General features: G+C 31.8%; 1 protein-coding gene across 2 annotated transcripts in view; it reads left to right on the forward strand.

The window, feature by feature from the left end:
* LOC119601939 (dentin sialophosphoprotein) overlaps window positions 1-18,740 on the forward strand; it is a 78,605-nt gene that overhangs the window by 52,106 nt on the left and 7,759 nt on the right. Inside the window, exons 1-2 of one of the 2 annotated variants that reach the window (XM_037953207.1) lie at window positions 13,868-13,915; window positions 14,033-14,834. In XM_037953207.1, coding sequence (XP_037809135.1) covers window positions 14,700-14,834 — 135 coding nt within the window. In that variant the 5' untranslated portion in view covers window positions 13,868-13,915; window positions 14,033-14,699. Of the gene's footprint in view, window positions 1-13,867; window positions 13,916-14,032; window positions 14,835-18,740 lie in introns of those variants that run through there. The other variant, XM_037953208.1, reaches the window with a different exon arrangement.

Genomic DNA, 18,740 nt, shown 5'->3' on the forward strand with positions numbered 1-18,740 from the left:
TTGAGTTACAAACAAATGAAAATGAAATTTATGTTTAAATTGAAATTTAACGGCATATGGAAATGTTTTATTTTTACTAGGTATTTTAGTTTTTTTGCTACAATAACTGCAGTTGCAGTAGCTCTGTTAGACTTAATTATTCGTAAAAATTAAAAAGCCGAAAAAACACTTAAAATGTTATTGCCACAAAACACAGCAGCCGAAGAAAGTTGTAAAAGTCTCTGTGTGTGTAAATAATGCAGTTTTAGCAACCTTCCCTGCCTACAAACACTCGTAATAATAGTTGGTCGGTGTCAATAAACGACCTTCCGCAACAACTACAAACATACATACTACTACAAAAATTACAATAAAAGTACCAGCAATGAAACAGGTTCATCAACAACCATGTATTCAAACAACAACAACAACTTAGTAAAAGAGCAAAAGACGTAAAAATATAGTAAAAAAATGCATAAAAAAATAAAATTAAATGAATATAAAAGAAAATAACATCAGCGCCCCCACATTGTTCACATAATTGAATATTAAATGCAACAAACACTATAATACGATGGATGGATGCATTCAACAGAGCCACCAACCACCATCACACTCGTTGTTCACATTCATTCATTCATATTCCGACGTAAATACTGCAAACATTATAATTATTTGTTATGCACGTACGTACATACAACAAAACGTTGATCATTGGCGCCATTAACATTTGTACGAATGAAAAAATTGTATAAACCGTGAAATTTCCACGAAAAATATGCTTTATTTTTTTCAAATTTTCTTAAAAAAAAGTTCTCATTAGCTGTAAAACCTTGATGTAATGTTTAATTGTTTTAATGTCAATGTATTGTTATTTTTCAAAACTTCTGTGGGAATGCGTTTTCATTTCTGTCTTTTTGCCTATCTATCTATCTATCTAATTTATCTATCTATCTATCTATTATATCGAGAGACGAGCTCGTCGAGAGCGAGCGCGATCGAGCGAGGAGCGAGCGAGCAGCGAGCGAGCGAGCGACGGATCAGCGAGCGAGAGCGACGAGCGAGCGAGAGAGCGAGCGAGCAGCGAGAGCAGCGCGATGCGAGCGAGCGAGCGAGCGATCGAGCGAGCAGCGAGCGAGCGAGCGAGCGATCAGGCGAGCGAGCTAGGCGAGCGAGCGAGAGAGCATCCAGCGAGCTGCCGAGCGAGCTAGCGAGCGAGCGAGCGAGCCGATCGAGCGAGCGAGCGAGCGAGCGAGGAGCGAGCGAGCGATCTAGCGAGCGAGGAGCTAGAGAGCGAGCGAGCGAGCGACAGCGAGCCGAGCGAGCATCGAGCGGCGAGCAGCGAGCGACGAGAGCGAGCATCTACATCGACTAGCGATCGAGGAGATCTATCATATCGATCATCTAGAGCTATCGATCGATCATCGATCTAGATCTAGCTATGCTATTCTACGATCATCTATCTAGTCTATCTATCTATCCTCTCTATCTTCTATCTATCTATCCCTATTATCTATCTATCTATCTATCTATCTATCTTCTATCTATCTATCTATCTATCTACTGTCCTATCATATCTACTCTGATATAGAAACCCCACTCGATTAGTTTTGCAGAATTTTCGATTGCCACAGAAGATATTGTGTAGTTTAGGACCATGTAATCACACGTTTTAAATGAAATTTAAATATAATCCAATCAGTCTCGTTTTCTTAACTTAAATTCAACTGAGTATTTAAAAACAACTAATGACTGGAGACTTGGATTCAGCTTAACAAAATGAAGTTTTACTGCCTTAACGAATAACCTAGGAAATCTTCCAAAATTTCCGTCTTAAATAGAGTATTTCGTACATACATATATGTATATAATTGGTATTAATTAAATCGTTTGCTGAATAAGGAAATTCTTAAAATTCAACAAATGATTAAATGTAAATATGATAATTTAAATAGTTTTGTAAATGATAAGAGATCTTGGAAAGAGAAAAATTAAAATAATTGCAGTGAAAATATGTAAAATGCATTTGCTGCAGCAGCATAACAAAGTACTTTCATTTTCATTTGTCGGATTTTCGCATCATCTGATGTGTTTCAGATAACATAAATTCATTCATACATTCATCCATCCATACGTTCATTTATTCATTCCGCAATTCACACACATACGTACATACATATGTACGTTCATTATTTTTTATATCATTTCGATGTTTACACAGGTACACATCTTCATAACATAAAGCAGCTCAGCTCAGCACCACCAACTATAAGATGCGAATGTAACGTAAAGAGAGTTTTTTTGAAACAGAATCTGTTTAGAAACAGTAAAAAAAAACGAAACAATTGTTGCAACTTTAACTGCAACTGCATCATCACATCACCACCATCATCATCATGAAAATGAAATTTACATTTTATGTTACAATTTTATTTCATTATACATACGATTACATTTATACATAGTTGTACGCCAGTACAATAAATATATATTTTTTGTAGTTTTTTCTTCTTCTGAAAATTGCCAACTTTGAAAACAATAAGACAGCATTTCATCATTGTGAACTGTAACAAGTAAGATTCACAGTTTAGAAGGCTGTTACGAACCAAATGAACCCTTCACTTTAATTTATTTTAATGAAATGTAAAAAAGTTTAAATTTTCTTACCGGAAATTTCACAAAAGATTTTAGATTTTTTTGAGTTTTCTCAAGTTTTAAAAGCATAGAACTGTTTATAATTGCTCTTAAGTGGTTGCACTATAAAATAATGACATGTGAATTTATTTATTTAATTTTTACATTTAAAAATATTTTCCGTATAGTAAATATTATAGTCCAGATTATAGTCCCGGCTATAGTCTAAACTATAGTAAAGTTTATAGTCCAGACTATAGTAAAGACTATAGTCCAGACTACAGTTACGACTATAGTCCTGACTATAGTCCAGACTACAGTAAAGACTATAGTCCTGACTATAGTCCAGATTATGGACCAAACTATAGTATAGACTAAATTATAGTACATACAATAATATAGTTTATAGTCCAGACTATAGTCCAAGATATAGTCCACACTATAGTATAAACTATAGTCCAGACTATAATCTATACTATAGAATTATAGTCTAGACTATAATCCAAATTATAGTACAGACTATAATAAAGTTTATAGTCCAGACTATAGTAAAGAATATAGTCCAGGCTATAGTCCACCCTATAGTATAAACTATAGTCCAGACTATAGTAAAAACTATAGTCCAGACTATAGTAAAGACTACAATTCAGAATATAGTCCAGGCTATAGTTCTGATTATAGTCTAAACTATAGTCCAGATTATAGACCAAACTATAGTCTAGAGTCTAGACTATAATCGAGATTATAGTCCAGTTTATAGTCCAGACTATAGTCAGACTACAGGTACGACTATAGTCCTGACTATAGTCCAGTAAAGCTGTAGTTCAGACTATAATCCAGACTATAGTCCATACTGTAGTAAAGACTTTAGTCCTGACTATAGTCCAGACTACAGTAAAGACTATAGTCCAGATTATAGACCAAACTATAGTCTAGACTATAATCCAAATTATTGTATAGACTATAATAAAGTTTATAGTCCAGACTATAGTAAAGACTATAGTCCAGACTATAGTACGGGCTATAGTCCACACTATAGTATAAACTATAGTTCAGACTATAGTAAAAACTTTAGCCCAGACTATAGTAAAGACTACAATTCAGAATATAGTCCATATTCTATAGTTCTGATTATAGTCCAGACTATAGACTGTAGTCCAGGCTATAGTATAGGCCAAGTACGAACTAACCCACCCAAATGAATGAAAAGAATCATTGAAAACAAACCACCCTAGTTTGTGCTGAATTATTACCAGCTGTTGTAACTACATTTACTTAAGACCTTTAAATATTGCAGGAATATAAAAAAAATATATCTAGATGATGAAGAAAACTCCAACTCGTTGCAAAGTCATAATACATTTATTGTTTGTTGATCCATCCATCCAACAGCCACCCATTCATGTAAACATCTATGGATGGATATTGAATTTACGAGTACTTTAAGCAAATGGCAAACAAACAACAAACACATTGAAGGCATGATTGTAGGTTTGTTGTTGTTGTGGTTGTTGCTGTTACATTTAAGCTGATTTATTATTGTTTACCGGTGTTGCTAAAGTGCCACAGTCAGCACTTAAATAACAAACCAGAGCAAAAATCTTGTTATTGTTGTTTTATTTTTAGTTTTTCGTTAATTTTTCAGATTTTTTTTGTTGGTGTGTTTTTTGTTTTTGTTTGCCGCATTGCATCTACAATAACAATGAGAAAAAAGCCAAACTATTGCAGGTTTTAAGTTATTTACTATATTTACCATGCTTGGACAATGTTGCATGTACGTATAAACAACAGTTTGCTTAAATGTTTTCTTATTGTTGTTTTTCTATTTGTGATATTGTTTTGTTTTTTATTCGTTTTGCATCCACTAACACTGAGTGGCATTTCCCGCCGAAAATGTTTGTTAATATCCATTCAATGCTGCAGTATTCTGCATATGAAATTGAAAAAAAAATGAAAAAGAGTATCTGCAAAAACAAATGATGAGGAAAAATCCCCACTATGCGGCGCTCCAGCCATAGTTGTAAGGTGTTGTATCTGTTACAGCTACTTTTGTATCTTTGTTGGTTTTGTTGCAGTGGTTGATGTTGTTGTTGTTGCTAAAGTTGTAACATGTTTTATTCCACATTTAGGAGAGAAGAAATAGAAAATAACATTGCCACCGATGACAGCTCATTAAAAATAATTTCACTATAACCTACAGTCGTGGGGGAGATAATAATTGTACGAATATGTGTACAAATGTTACATGTACTCAGCTACACACATGCATACCATTACACATATTAAACATAACCCAGTAGTTTTGCAAGGAGTCAGTCAATATATCCATTTTAAACAGTTTGCCAAAAGTAGTTGATTAAAGCGAGTATATATATTTCTGATTCATTGTGTATTCTTTGTAATGCAGAGAGCAAGTCCATTGTCACTTTAGTGCCCCTATGTAATCAAAAGAAAAGACGCACCTTACAAAGTATTTAACCTGATCTAAGTAGATATAAGATAATAATTTTCTCGTTAATCTGCAGATAAAATCACTTTACCGGAACCTTCACCCCAAACTGCAGGAAAGATTTATTTCTTTACATCCAATCATAGTATATGTATTAATGTAGTGTATGTAATAATGTAATTTGCACATTATGTTTTCCTTTTAATCACATAAATACAATCATCAAACAAAAAAAAAACACAAAAGTAATGAATAAATGAATGATACAAAACATTTGATGAAATTTATGCATGTAATTGATATTGTAGTTTTGAAAAAAGAAAATCAATATTTATGTATGTAACTTTTCATGTATGTATGTACTTGTACATAACAATTTACATACAGAAAAATCGTGTAGTGTTAATGAGTAGTTTGTCATATCGACGACAACTCATACCATTATAAGCAATTGTCAATGTAATAGAAACATTGTCAAATACTGATTCATACTAACATTCGCATAAGTGGGTGCGTCTAGTATTTTTGTTGTTAAAGGCAATTGAGGGCCACGATTCAAAAAAACAAAAAAAAAAAAAAATCTCACATCTGTAGCTTTCACATCTCATACAATGTTGTTCAAGTTGTAGCTGTAAAAAGTGATTGTAATACCTGTTATATTTTATTATCATTAAAATTCCATAAAGATTTGTTATTGTTGTATAAATGACACCTAGAACTATTCATTCCAACTGTCTGTTCAATTAAAGCTCTCATGTCCACAAAAGGAGGGCGTGAGAACTTAAATGTTCATTGTTGCACTAAATTGAATCTAAATGTCAAATCGTCTTATAGCTAAAGTTATGGAAGTATTTTGATTGTTATTGTTACTTTTTATTTTTATTTAATACCAAAGAGAATTCATCGAATCATTATACAAAAGGCAGTTGAAGAGTTTTTTTAATCAGTTTATTTTAGATTGTTGGTTCATATTTCAGTTTTTATTTTAGATATTCTTTTTTAAAGGGTGTGATATTTTAAGTTAATATAATTTGTATTTATCTTACAATCGATTTTTGCTCGAATATTGCCGTTATATTTTGGTTATTAAAAAAGCTGCTAAATCTTCTTAAATACATCTGCAAAAGGTTGACACGTCAAAAATATAGTCTTGTCTGATATCTGACCTATAGTATTGAAAAAGAACCATGATTATTTTCTTTATTATATGTATGTAGTTGTGTTTAGTCGAGTCTGTAGCCATTAGTATAGTCTTGCCAATAATGTTGCCAGTAATCTTCACTATTGCATTATCATTAGTAGTCTTGCCTGTAATCTCGATTATAGTTTTGCCTATAGTCTCGACTATAGTTTTATTCTATAGTCTCGATTATAGTTTTGTCTATAGTCTCAACTACACCTCTGTCCATAGTCGCGACTATTCTTGCCAATAGCCCTTCCGATAGTCTCGATTTTAGTTTATAGTCAGGACAATTGCTTATAGACTATTGTTTATTGTCTTGCCTTTTGTCTTGTCCATAGTCCTGATTATAATTTCGCCGTTAGTGTCGACTTCAGTCTTGTCTGTAGTCAAGACAATTGTCTATAGTCGTATCTATAGTCTCGACTATAGTCTTGTTTATAGTCTCGACTAGAGTCTTGTGTAAAGTCAGGACTATAGTCTTTTCTATATTTTTGGCTAGAGTCTTGTACATAGTATCGACTACAGTCTTTTCTGTACATAGTCCCGACTATAGTCTTCTCAATAGTCCTCCCAATAATGCTCACTACAGTCTAATCTGTAGTCTCGTCAATTATCTTTGTATACTGTCGGTTATTATTTATAGTCTCGACAATTGTTTATAGTATTGCCTATTGTCTTGTCCATAGCATCGTTTAATCCCGTCTTGTCTACAGTCTCGACTATAGTGTTGTCTACAGTCTCCACTGTATGTAGTCTTGACTAGAGTCTTGCTTATAGTCTCGACTAGAGTCTTATTTTATAGTCACGACTATAATGTTGTCTATATTTTCGATTACAGTCTTGTACATAGTCCCGACTATAGTCTTCTCAGTAGTCTTTTCGACAGCGTTAATTAGGGTCTCGTCTTTAGTCTCGACAATTGTCTATGTATAGTCTTGTCCATAGCCTCGTCTTGTGTTTAATTCCGGCTATATGTTTATATTCTCGATTATAGTGTTGTCTATAGTCTCGTCTATAATCTTGTCTATATTCTCGACTATAATCTTTTCTATAGTGTCGACTATAGTCTTGTCCACAGTCACGACTTTAGTCTTGTCCACAGTCACAACTATAGTCTTTGCAATAGCCTTTTCTATTTGTTACAGTATTGTTGACTATAGTTTTTTCTATATTCTCGATTATAGTCTCGACTTTTGTTTATAGTCTTGCCTATTGTATTGTCCATAATCTTGTGTGAAGTTTAATCCCGTTAAAGACCGTTCCGACAACATTGTTATCAATAGTCTCGAATATAGTATCTTCTATAGTCTTATTTATATTCTCAAGTGTATCCCATAACTATAGTTTTAACTACATCTTAGAACACGTTTTTGTTATTTTGTGTAAATCCATCAAAACTTCTGCTACCGAGTTCAGCTAAGATCTGCTACCGAGTTCACCTAAAGAATGTCTATATTTCCGACAACATTGTTATCAATAGTCTCGAATATAGTATCTTCTATAGTCTTATTTATATTCTCAAGTGTAGTCCATAACTATAGTTTTAACTTTAGCTTAAAAATATATGACTTAAAATATATTTTTATTACTTTTTCGAAAATCCATCAAAACTTCTGCTACCGAGTTCACCTAAAGATTCGGCTCAAACGAATATATTTAGTCTAACACATTTTCATCTGTATATACTTAATTACCATATAAAGGGTTAATTTTTTTTTAATTTAATAAATTTTAAGTTTCAGTGACCTCTGTTCTAAGCTTTCATACTCATAATCTCAGGTGATTTTGTTTTTTAAAATGTTGTAACATTTAGCAAATTTTTAGCTTAATAAAAACACAATGACTACTTTATATTCATGCAACGTATGTGACACAAACAAATGCTTAAACTGTTTTACATAAATCTCATTTTGTGTGTATAGAATTTGTATAAAAGATTTTGTTTTGTTGTAGTTTTTTTTTTTGTATGTTTTTACATTCTTTTAGAACATTGTAAACTACCAAACTCATGTTTACCTCCAACTGAGAACCGCTGATCTGTGGTTTATTTTAAAAACTTCGCATATTATTAAAAGAAGCAACAGCAAAACAGTATAAACTTTTAAATTACCTCTATTCTTCTTCAATTTGATTGTATCTACAGCCATTAGCAAGAAAATTAACCCTTTAATATACCTTTAATATGAATAGACAATTAGAATTTAAGCTTTAGACATTTAAGCCGTAACTAAGATAGATAGATGATTGTTTGTCAACATAAATATTTGAATGTTTTTATTTGTCAAATACTTTTAAAATCAATTTCCTGTAAGTTTTTTTACAATATTTACACATTAAGTATACTTAATATTCAGTTGTTTTTATGTACCTACATATATGGCTTTTTAGCAATCCATAATATTTTGTTTTTTAAGTTATTCATAATTATAACTTGGTATTTGAATATAAAATATATTAATTTTCAGGTTATAAACATTTCAAATGATGAGTTTAACGACTTAATTTTAAGAAAAAATTAGTAAGGGTTGTCAAGTAAACTCTATTTTAACCCGAAAACTTCGCATTCTTTATATATTTTCCACTCTCACCAATAAACTCTCAAATATTTTATGGAAATTCAACTTGACTTTATTCAGAAATTTGTAGTTCACCGAATTCAATGGTAGTGGTTCTTCGCTCTATCATACATTCTCTGAAGGTCATGCTAAATATCGAAAGTTATTTGAATATGTAGACCCGACTGTTTAAGGGTTAATTTTAGTTTCTGTGTCTTTTTGTTTGGGTTTTTTACCCACAAATTTCACTTTAGAACTGTGTGTTTGTTTGTATTCAAGTATTTGTCTTTTAAATTGACTGACTCTTAAAAACAGTACATTTATTTCACACATTCCGCCTTTTGTTTGCTTTTTTTGCTAACACTGCAAAGGTTTATTTTTCTTTCATTTTTTGTTTCCAAAACAGTATCTTGGCATGTCTTTTATATTTTTAAGCTTTAAATCACAAAACAAAGAAATAACCAACAGACGGACGGACAGAGAGTTGGCTGGACAGACAGACAGACAAGATACATACCGAACAGAACCTCTTAGAAGTGGTCAAAGCTGGTACCATATCTTATTATAACAAAATTACAAAAAATATAAATAAATATAAAAACTTCAGAAAAAAAAGGCAAACTGAAATGGAATAACGAAATAAGCAAAAATTAAGAATGTGAAATATATAAAAAAAAAAAAATACTGGTGTCTACATGTATAAAATAAATAAAAGAAAGAAATAAGAAACAAGATATGTAGGTGATGAGATCATAACTTTTTATTAATTAAAACAAAACAACAACAACAAACACTAAAGTTATTAAGACTCTACTTCAGATACAAAATGCTGGCCAATTATATTTTTCGCTTACACCATGATCTAAATTTATAACAAACCACAAAAAACTAAAAACGACCTTTTTTGCTCAAATCCTAAAAATGTAAAATTTCATGCCCATTTTTAGCTTCTAAGATGATTTATTTATTTCCTCATGCCGTTAATAAACGTTTTAGAAATTTTTAATTTAATTAATTGTTATTATTGCTATTAATACTACTTATATGAATTAATTACATATTTTAATTTGAATTTTATTTTATTTTCAAATTCGATCATGTTGCCATAAATGAAATAGAATATAATAAAATAAAATAAATTGCAATTGCACATGAGTCGACAGCTATAAACACAACAATATCAACAAATACAACTGCCAGCAACAACGCTGACGACAACGCATTTTCATGAGATTTCTATTATACTGCAAGTATAGGCAATCGTATCGGTGTTATTTTCTTTTTGCTGTAACACTATAGCCAGGATGTTAAATGTATTAATTCTTGAAAAATATGAATATGTATCAAGCACGGAAAATTGAAATTTTGAAATAGTTTTAGACTATAGACTAGACTATAAACTAGACTAGACTATAGCATAGACTATAGACTAGACTATAATCTAGACTGCAGACTATAGAATAAACTATAAACTAGACTATAGTCTAGATAATGGACTAGACTATAGACTAGACTAGACAATAGACTAGACAATAGACTAGACTATAGACTAGACTATAGACTAGACTATAGACTAGACTATAGACTAGACTATAGACTAGACTATAGACTAGACTATAGACTAGACTATAGACTAGACTATAGACTAGACTATAGACTAGACTATAGACTAGACTATAGACTAGACTATAGACTAGACTATAGACTAGACTATAGACTAGACTATAGACTAGACTATAGACTAGACAATAGACTAGACTATAGACTAGAATATAGACTAGACTATAGACTAGACTATAGACAAGACTATAGACTAGACTATAGACTAGACTATAGACTAGACTATAGACTAGACTAGACTATATAGACTAGACTATAGACTAGACTATAGACTAGACTATAGACTAGACTATAGACTAGACTATAGACTAGACTATAGACTAGACTATAGACTAGACTATAGACTAGACTATAGACTAGACTATAGACTAGACTATAGACTAGACTATAGACTAGACTATAGACTAGACTATAGACTAGACTATAGACTAGACTATAGACTAGACTATAGACTAGACTATAGACTAGACTATAGACTAGACTATAGACTAGACTATAGACTAGACTATAGACTAGACTATAGACTAGACTATAGACTAGACTATAGACTAGACTATAGACTAGACTATAGACTAGACTATAGACTAGACTATAGACTAGACTATAGACTAGACTATAGACTAGACTATAGACTAGACTATAGACTAGACTATAGACTAGACTATAGACTAGACTATAGACTAGACTATAGACTAGACTATAGACTAGACTATAGACTAGACTATAGACTAGACTATAGACTAGACTATAGACTAGACTATAGACTAGACTATAGACTAGACTATAGACTAGACTATAGACTAGACTATAGACTAGACTATAGACTAGACTATAGACTAGACTATAGACTAGACTATAGACTAGACTATAGACTAGACTATAGACTAGACTATAGACTAGACTATAGACTAGACTATAGACTAGACTATAGACTAGACTATAGACTAGACTATAGACTAGACTATAGACTAGACTATAGACTAGACTATAGACTAGACTATAGACTAGACTATAGACTAGACTATAGACTAGACTATAGACTAGACTATAGACTAGACTATAGACTAGACTATAGACTAGACTATAGACTAGACTATAGACTAGACTATAGACTAGACTATAGACTAGACTATAGATTAGACTATAGACTAGACTATAGACTAGACTATAGACTAGACTATAGACTAGACTATAGACTAGACTATAGACTGGACTATAGACTAGACTATAGACTAGATTATAGACTATAGACTAGACTATAGACCAGATTATAGACTAGATTATAGACTATAGACTAGACTATAGACTAGAGAATAGACTAGACTATATACTAGACTATAGACTAGACTATAGACTAGACTATAGACTAGACTATAGACTAGATTGTAGACTAGACTATAGACTAGACTATAGACTAGACTATAGACTAGACTATAGACTAGACTATAGACTAGACTATAGACTAGACTATAGACTAGACTATAGACTAGACTATAGACTAGACTATAGACTAGACTATAGACTAGACTATAGACTAGACTATAGACTAGACTATAGACTAGACTATAGACTAGACTATAGACTAGACTATAGACTAGACTACAGACTATACTATAGACTTGACTATAGACTAGACTATAGACTTGACTATAGACTAGACTATAGACTAGACTATAGACTAGACTATAGACTAGACTATAGACTAGACTATAGACTAGACTATAGACTAGACTATAGACTAGACTATAGACTAGACTATAGACTAGACTATAGACTAGACTATAGACTAGACTATAGACTAGACTATAGACTAGACTATAGACTAGACTATAGACTAGTCTATAGTCTAGTCTATAGTCTAGTCTATAGTCTAGTCTATAGACTAGACTAGACTAGATTATAGACTATAGACTAGACTATAGACCAGATTATAGACTAGATTATAGACTATAGACTAGATTGTAGACTAGACTATAGACTAGACTATAGACTAGACTATAGACTAGACTATAGACTAGACTATAGACTAGACTATAGACTAGATTATAGACTAGACTAGACTAGACTATAGACTAGACTATAGACTAGACTATAGACTAGACTACAGACTAGACTATAGACTAAACTATAGACTAGACTATAGACTAGACTATAGACTAGACTAGACTACAGACTAGACTATAGACTTGACTATAGACTAGACTATAGACTTGACTATAGACTAGACTATAGACTAGACTATAGACTAGACTATAGACTAGACTATAGACTAGACTATAGACTAGACTATAGACTAGTCTATAGTCTAGTCTATAGACTAGACTAGACTAGATTATAGACTAGACTATAGACTAGACTATAGACTAGACTATAGACTAGACTATAGACTAGATTATAGACTAGACTATAGACTAGACTATAGACTAGACTATAGACTAGACTATAGATTAGACTATAGACTAGACTATAGACTAGACTATAGACTAGACTACAGACTAGACTATAGACTAAACTATAGACTAGACTATAGACTAGACTATAGACTAGACTATAGACTAGACTACAGACTAGACTATAGACTTGACTATAGACTAGACTATAGACTTGACTATAGACTAGACTATAGACTAGACTATAGACTAGACTATAGACTAGACTATAGACTAGACTATAGACTAGACTATAGACTAGACTATAGACTAGACTATAGACTAGACTATAGACTAGACTATAGACTAGACTATAGACTAGACTATAGACTAGACTATAGACTATAGACTAGACTATAGACTAGACTATAGACTAGACTATAGACTAGACTATAGACTAGACTATAGACTAGACTATAGACTAGACTATAGACTATAGACTAGGCTATAGACTAGACTATAGACTAGGCTATAGACTAGACTATAGACTAGACTATAGACTAGACTATAGACTAGACTTTAGACTAGACTATAGACTAGACTATAGAATAGACTATAGACTAGACTATAGACTAGACTATAGACTAGACTATAGTCTATTACTTAGTTGCTGGGTATTACTATATTAATTTCAAATAAATCAGTTTGTGTTAATAAAAAGTATTAAATATGTATTTAGTTTATATTTTAAAAATATGCAAATCGATTTTTCGAATTCGCATGAAATTGAAAACTTAAATAGGTGAAAATTAGTTCAAAATCATAATCCTATTGACTTAAGAATTTTGCGTTTAATTCACACTTTAAAGGTCTGTTTGTGAGAATTACTTTTAAGCCAGTTAGGTTAATTTTTGTGTTTTTTTTTTTAATAATTACATGCACGTAAAGTAGATATTCACAAACATACACACAGATACTAATTCTCAAACACGCATACAAAGACAATACAAGTTTCAGTACTACCAGTTTGTTTTTAGCTGTTTTCTTCTGAATCTAAATCTTTTAATGTTCACTGTCTGTATGTCTAGTTGGTTGGATGACTGGATGGCTGGCGGGCTGGTGGCTTGTAAATATCTCACATACTCTAAATGATGAAAAGATTTTTTTATTTTAATTTGTTTTCTTTAAGTAACTTTATTTCTCACTCTCTTTAATATTATATTCTTATATCTTCTCATTTTAGAGCTTGGGAAAGAAATACTACCAACAAAATGTATACAAAAACTGATGAAAGAGTGTCTGGAGTTGGGAGTTTTTGTTTAAACACTAACACTCGTTTTCGTATTCGTATTCGTACTCGCACTCTTACTCATTCCACATCTTGCTGATAACTGAATTATTGGCAACAGCGATCACTGCGACAGCAGCAGCAACAACATCACGGCAAACGACGACAACAACTACGACGACGACTTGGCTAAAAGGAAACAAAAACTGGCTTCGTTAGTTGATTGTCATCCGCCGTCGCGAGTTGTTTGCAAAACGTCAAACCCATAATTTTCGTATGAGATGTCAAGGTGATGCGCGTGTGCAAGTACGCGATAATGTTCATAAAGAAACAGAACAACAGAAGTTTGACAAGTATTTTTTCGACATAACCCCGGAAGAATGATGAATTATTTTTATACTTGTGTTTAAAGTTCAACTATTGTCAAAAGAACAGAACACAACACTCACGCTCTGTTCTAACACCAGAGTTTACAAAAGTGTGTTAAATATTGTGTAAACGAAAAAAAAAGATCAATTACCCTAGTGCAATAGTGTTCTTAATTATTTAGAAAAAGCCCTTAACCCAATAAAAATATTGATTAAAATCCAAAAAAATATCTAAAACGAATAAATAAAAAAAGATGGGTACAAAATCACCGGGTGGACCTCAACGTTGTCGTTTAATACTTAAACAATGTATTGCGGTGCAATTATCGAAACCAGGTCATACACTTGATGATTTTTGGATGTACGATTCTGGCTACATGGTTTTTCAGGTAAGTTTTTTCTTAACAATTATCCAAATACACATACACACTCACATATTTTACAACGTTAATCTCGTAGCATGAACAGATTTCATTCACAAACAAACGAAAGCGCTTGATTTCAAACGCCACAAAAATTCTCACACTTATTTAATATTTCAATCATTTAGCGTCTTGGGTGCGTTTTATTGAATTATTATTTTGTTTTTTGCTAAATTAACAAAATGTATTCACACTTTTATGCAATTCAATTAACAACAGGTGGAACGTACAACAGCAAAAATTATGTATATTTTTATAAGAAAAAAACTTATTTTAGAATATACATTCATAATATTAATTTAACCCACATTTTATGATTCAGAATAAATATTAGCTAAGTGTATTTAGGTTGGATTTAATCAAATATTGAAATGATATTTTCAATGTTTACACCATTTCCTATAAATGTTTCGTGTGCGATTTTTATAAAAACCACATATTACTTCTTATTTTTTCTTCGAATTCTCTATTTAGTCATGGAATTAAAATATTATTCTTGGTGTCCCTTGGGCCACTTTTTATAGGAATACCTCTTAAAAGTTGTGAATTAATGTACTAAAGAGGCCTCAGTTCCCTACCGGTGATTGAAAGTCCTGATACCAGCACAATATATTAAAAACTAATTAAATGCAATCTTTTCGAAATGGGTCTTGAAAATTCCGTAATTTTGAAATTATAGCGAGAAAATCCTGCCCTAATCGAAGTTGCAATTGCTTCCTAATGTTAGCTCAAAAACGGATTACAACTACGAATAAAAGTCACTGAGTAAATGTACGTTAAAACCTATAAAATATTTGGCGAAAAACACGTGACTACTATTTTTTCTATATCTTTTTTTGGTCTTACATTATTTTTGTTAATGCAAAATCAATCGAATCATATAATAAAGACATATTTATAGAAAATCAAGATCAATTTTTTAGGGGTCACGTAATTTTAGCCTAATATTTGATAGGTGTGAACATACCTTAATGAACCTTTTCCAGAACATATGAAAGGAATGTCAACTCTATAACACTTTCACAGAAACAGTCTAAAATAACAATTTCAAACAAATATCATTGGTCTAAACTTTAGGGTCTATTAATGCCGAAGTGCTTTACGTGAGTATCACTTCCGTTTACAACCACACAGATGGGATGGCCTCTGTTGAGTCGGCAACAGCACCTAGAGACGCAACCGGTAGACCGAAGTACAAATCCATCAAATAAGCCGAGACTTTGTTCTTACTCACAGTGACACACTGTGGTAATTCTGATATGAATAGAGTATACTCTGAACATATCTGGATAAGGAAGGAAAATTCAATGATATCATTTGTATATGATACCTTTCATCCATCATCATTCAACCCAGCACACTTCTCATTCATCTGACACATTCATAAGAGAAAAACATACGACCCACTTATTCTAGATAAACGGGAGGGTGGCATACCCTACTCATTTCCAACGCTTAGTCCCACAGTCACTCCTTTGTGAGGTATCTGTTGTTTCGGCATCAGCACCGACATCAGTCCCTTAACCGCCACTTACTCTCCCCGCGAATTTGGATTTAAACCACAGCTACTACGTGGATCCCGAAGGAACTTCAACCAACTGAAAAGCCAGGACATAGTCCTGCGGGCAACTGGCCGCCCGTAGTACCAGATACCAAGGACTAGCCGAGGATTGAAGTGACATCACCAGTTTATAGTCCCGGCAGACTAGAGGTACTGGTAGCTCCTCTTTTACCCCGGGATAGCAATACACCATAGAAACATACCAAGGGGAAACTTTAGGGTCTCCAAAATTACCTAATTTTGAACTGATTACGAGAAAAAAATTTTACTTTAGAGAATTTTAGAAAATACCGCATATACAGTGCCAAAAAAGATTAGAATGGATAACGGTACTGAGAACTGTTAATAACTCAATATTGTTTATTATGGATATCACTGACTTAAACTCCGAAACAATGAATTTCATTTTAAACCAATCAAACGCCCAGTTCCTGCGATTTATTAGCTAGATTATATAATGATCAAACAAAACAACAAGACAGCGTTCCATAAAAAGGGGTTTTAGAAGTAGTTGCACTTGTTCCAAAACTAGTTTATTTTTAGAACAACATCTCATATTATATAATATCAAAATTCAATTAAACACAGATTCCGAAAACTATTATATTTCACATTTGTCTCTGAAACTCAAAAATAATTTAAAAAAAAATATTATATCGCAATAAAATTAAAACTTTGTTTTATGTTTTATAATGTTTTTTTTTATGCTATGGAAATAAAATGTTAAAAAAGAAACAACTATGTATGTAAAGTTTACATTTACTAACATTCTCATTACTATGAATCACAACTTCTTGTGAATTTTGAATTAGTAATGTCTCTTATGGAAGTATCCTTCAATTGAGTTTATTGCTTTTGGCAAGAAAATGTAACTTAAAAGTACAAAAAAAATAAAACTAAACAAATGATAAAAAAAGACATGAAAATACCAAAACACAGTTCTGAAATGAATAAAAAAGTAAAATATTCGTATTGTACATGTTATGAAAGATAAGATTATTGACAAAATATTTTTAATTGAAATTGAGTGTTAAATAAGATAAGAATTTTTTTAAAAAAGTAAAAGTTTAAAAATTAAAAGATTTTTTTCTAAAATATTGAGAATTTTACACACGCAATAGATTTTCTCATATTTAGTTGGAAAAAAGTTTCAAATTAGACCAAAAGTCCGATTTCATTTTAGTTTAGTGAACATCAGAATGGATTTCGGAAGAACAAGTTCTATAAATTCTTAATTATATTCCTGGCCGAATTCTACAGAATGATTAATCTATACATGTGGGCAATTTAAAGGAAAATCTCTAAGGACAGGAGATTGGTCTCCCAACAAATAGATTCACTAAGACGAAATGTATTTTCCCTAAACATTCGATGTAAAAACGGGTAAAATAGGTAACCTCATACATCTCCTAAACTAGAAAAGGTACGAAAACAATATATAGCTATGAAAGGGAACTTTTTGGTACTTTTTTGTTCTTCTACTGGTACTTTTTGAGTTTTCTATAATATTGAACTTAGAAACTCAATTATTCAGGAAAATCTGTAAAAAAATCTGTTTCTTCGAATATACAGAGAAAACCCACAGACTCATTACAGTATGTTTTTTGTTTTATAATTACGACGAGGGTAGCGAAACTCACCGGGTAAAACTAATATTTTACAAATAAGTAGCGTTACTGACTGACTGATTCATCATCGCACAGCCCAAACGGCTGAACCTAGAATCATGAAATTTTGGCAGTGGATGTGTTTTTGGTTATGTAGATCCACTAAGAAGGGATTTTTGGAAATTTGTATATTTACGGGTAAAAAGGGGGAAAACGGGTAAAACAGGTTTTCTTAATTATCTTGCACAATATTAGCGATACAAGAAAAATTTTTTTTCTTAAAATGAGCAGATGGGTGTCTGGTACTTTTTTGAAATTCGTACTTTTAAGGGGTAAAAATTTGTAACAAGGGTGATTTTGGTACCTTTTTTGGCCCTTTATAACTTTTGAACTAATTAAAATAATAAAATTTTTATAAATATTTTGGATACATCTCCCAAAATTATGAGACACCTGTTTGGTACTTTTTTTAAATTCAGTCCTTTTTGGGTGTAAAAGGAGAAAACTGTATTTATGGTACTTTTTTGGCACATTAAGAAATTTTTTTCGGTTTATTGAATTATTCCTATTAAATTACAGACTAACTTTGTAATATTTATTGTAATAAAATTTTTGCTATTTCTCTGGAGAAAAAAGTACCAAAAAGGGAAAAAACGGGAAATTTAATTTTATTCAAACTCATTGAGCCAATTTTTATAAAATTTG

The sequence above is a fragment of the Lucilia sericata genome, unplaced genomic scaffold (genome assembly GCF_015586225.1).
Source record: "Lucilia sericata isolate MDLA Ls3-8-SP2 unplaced genomic scaffold, ASM1558622v1 Contig000201F_arrow, whole genome shotgun sequence".
NCBI lineage: Eukaryota > Metazoa > Arthropoda > Insecta > Diptera > Calliphoridae > Lucilia > Lucilia sericata.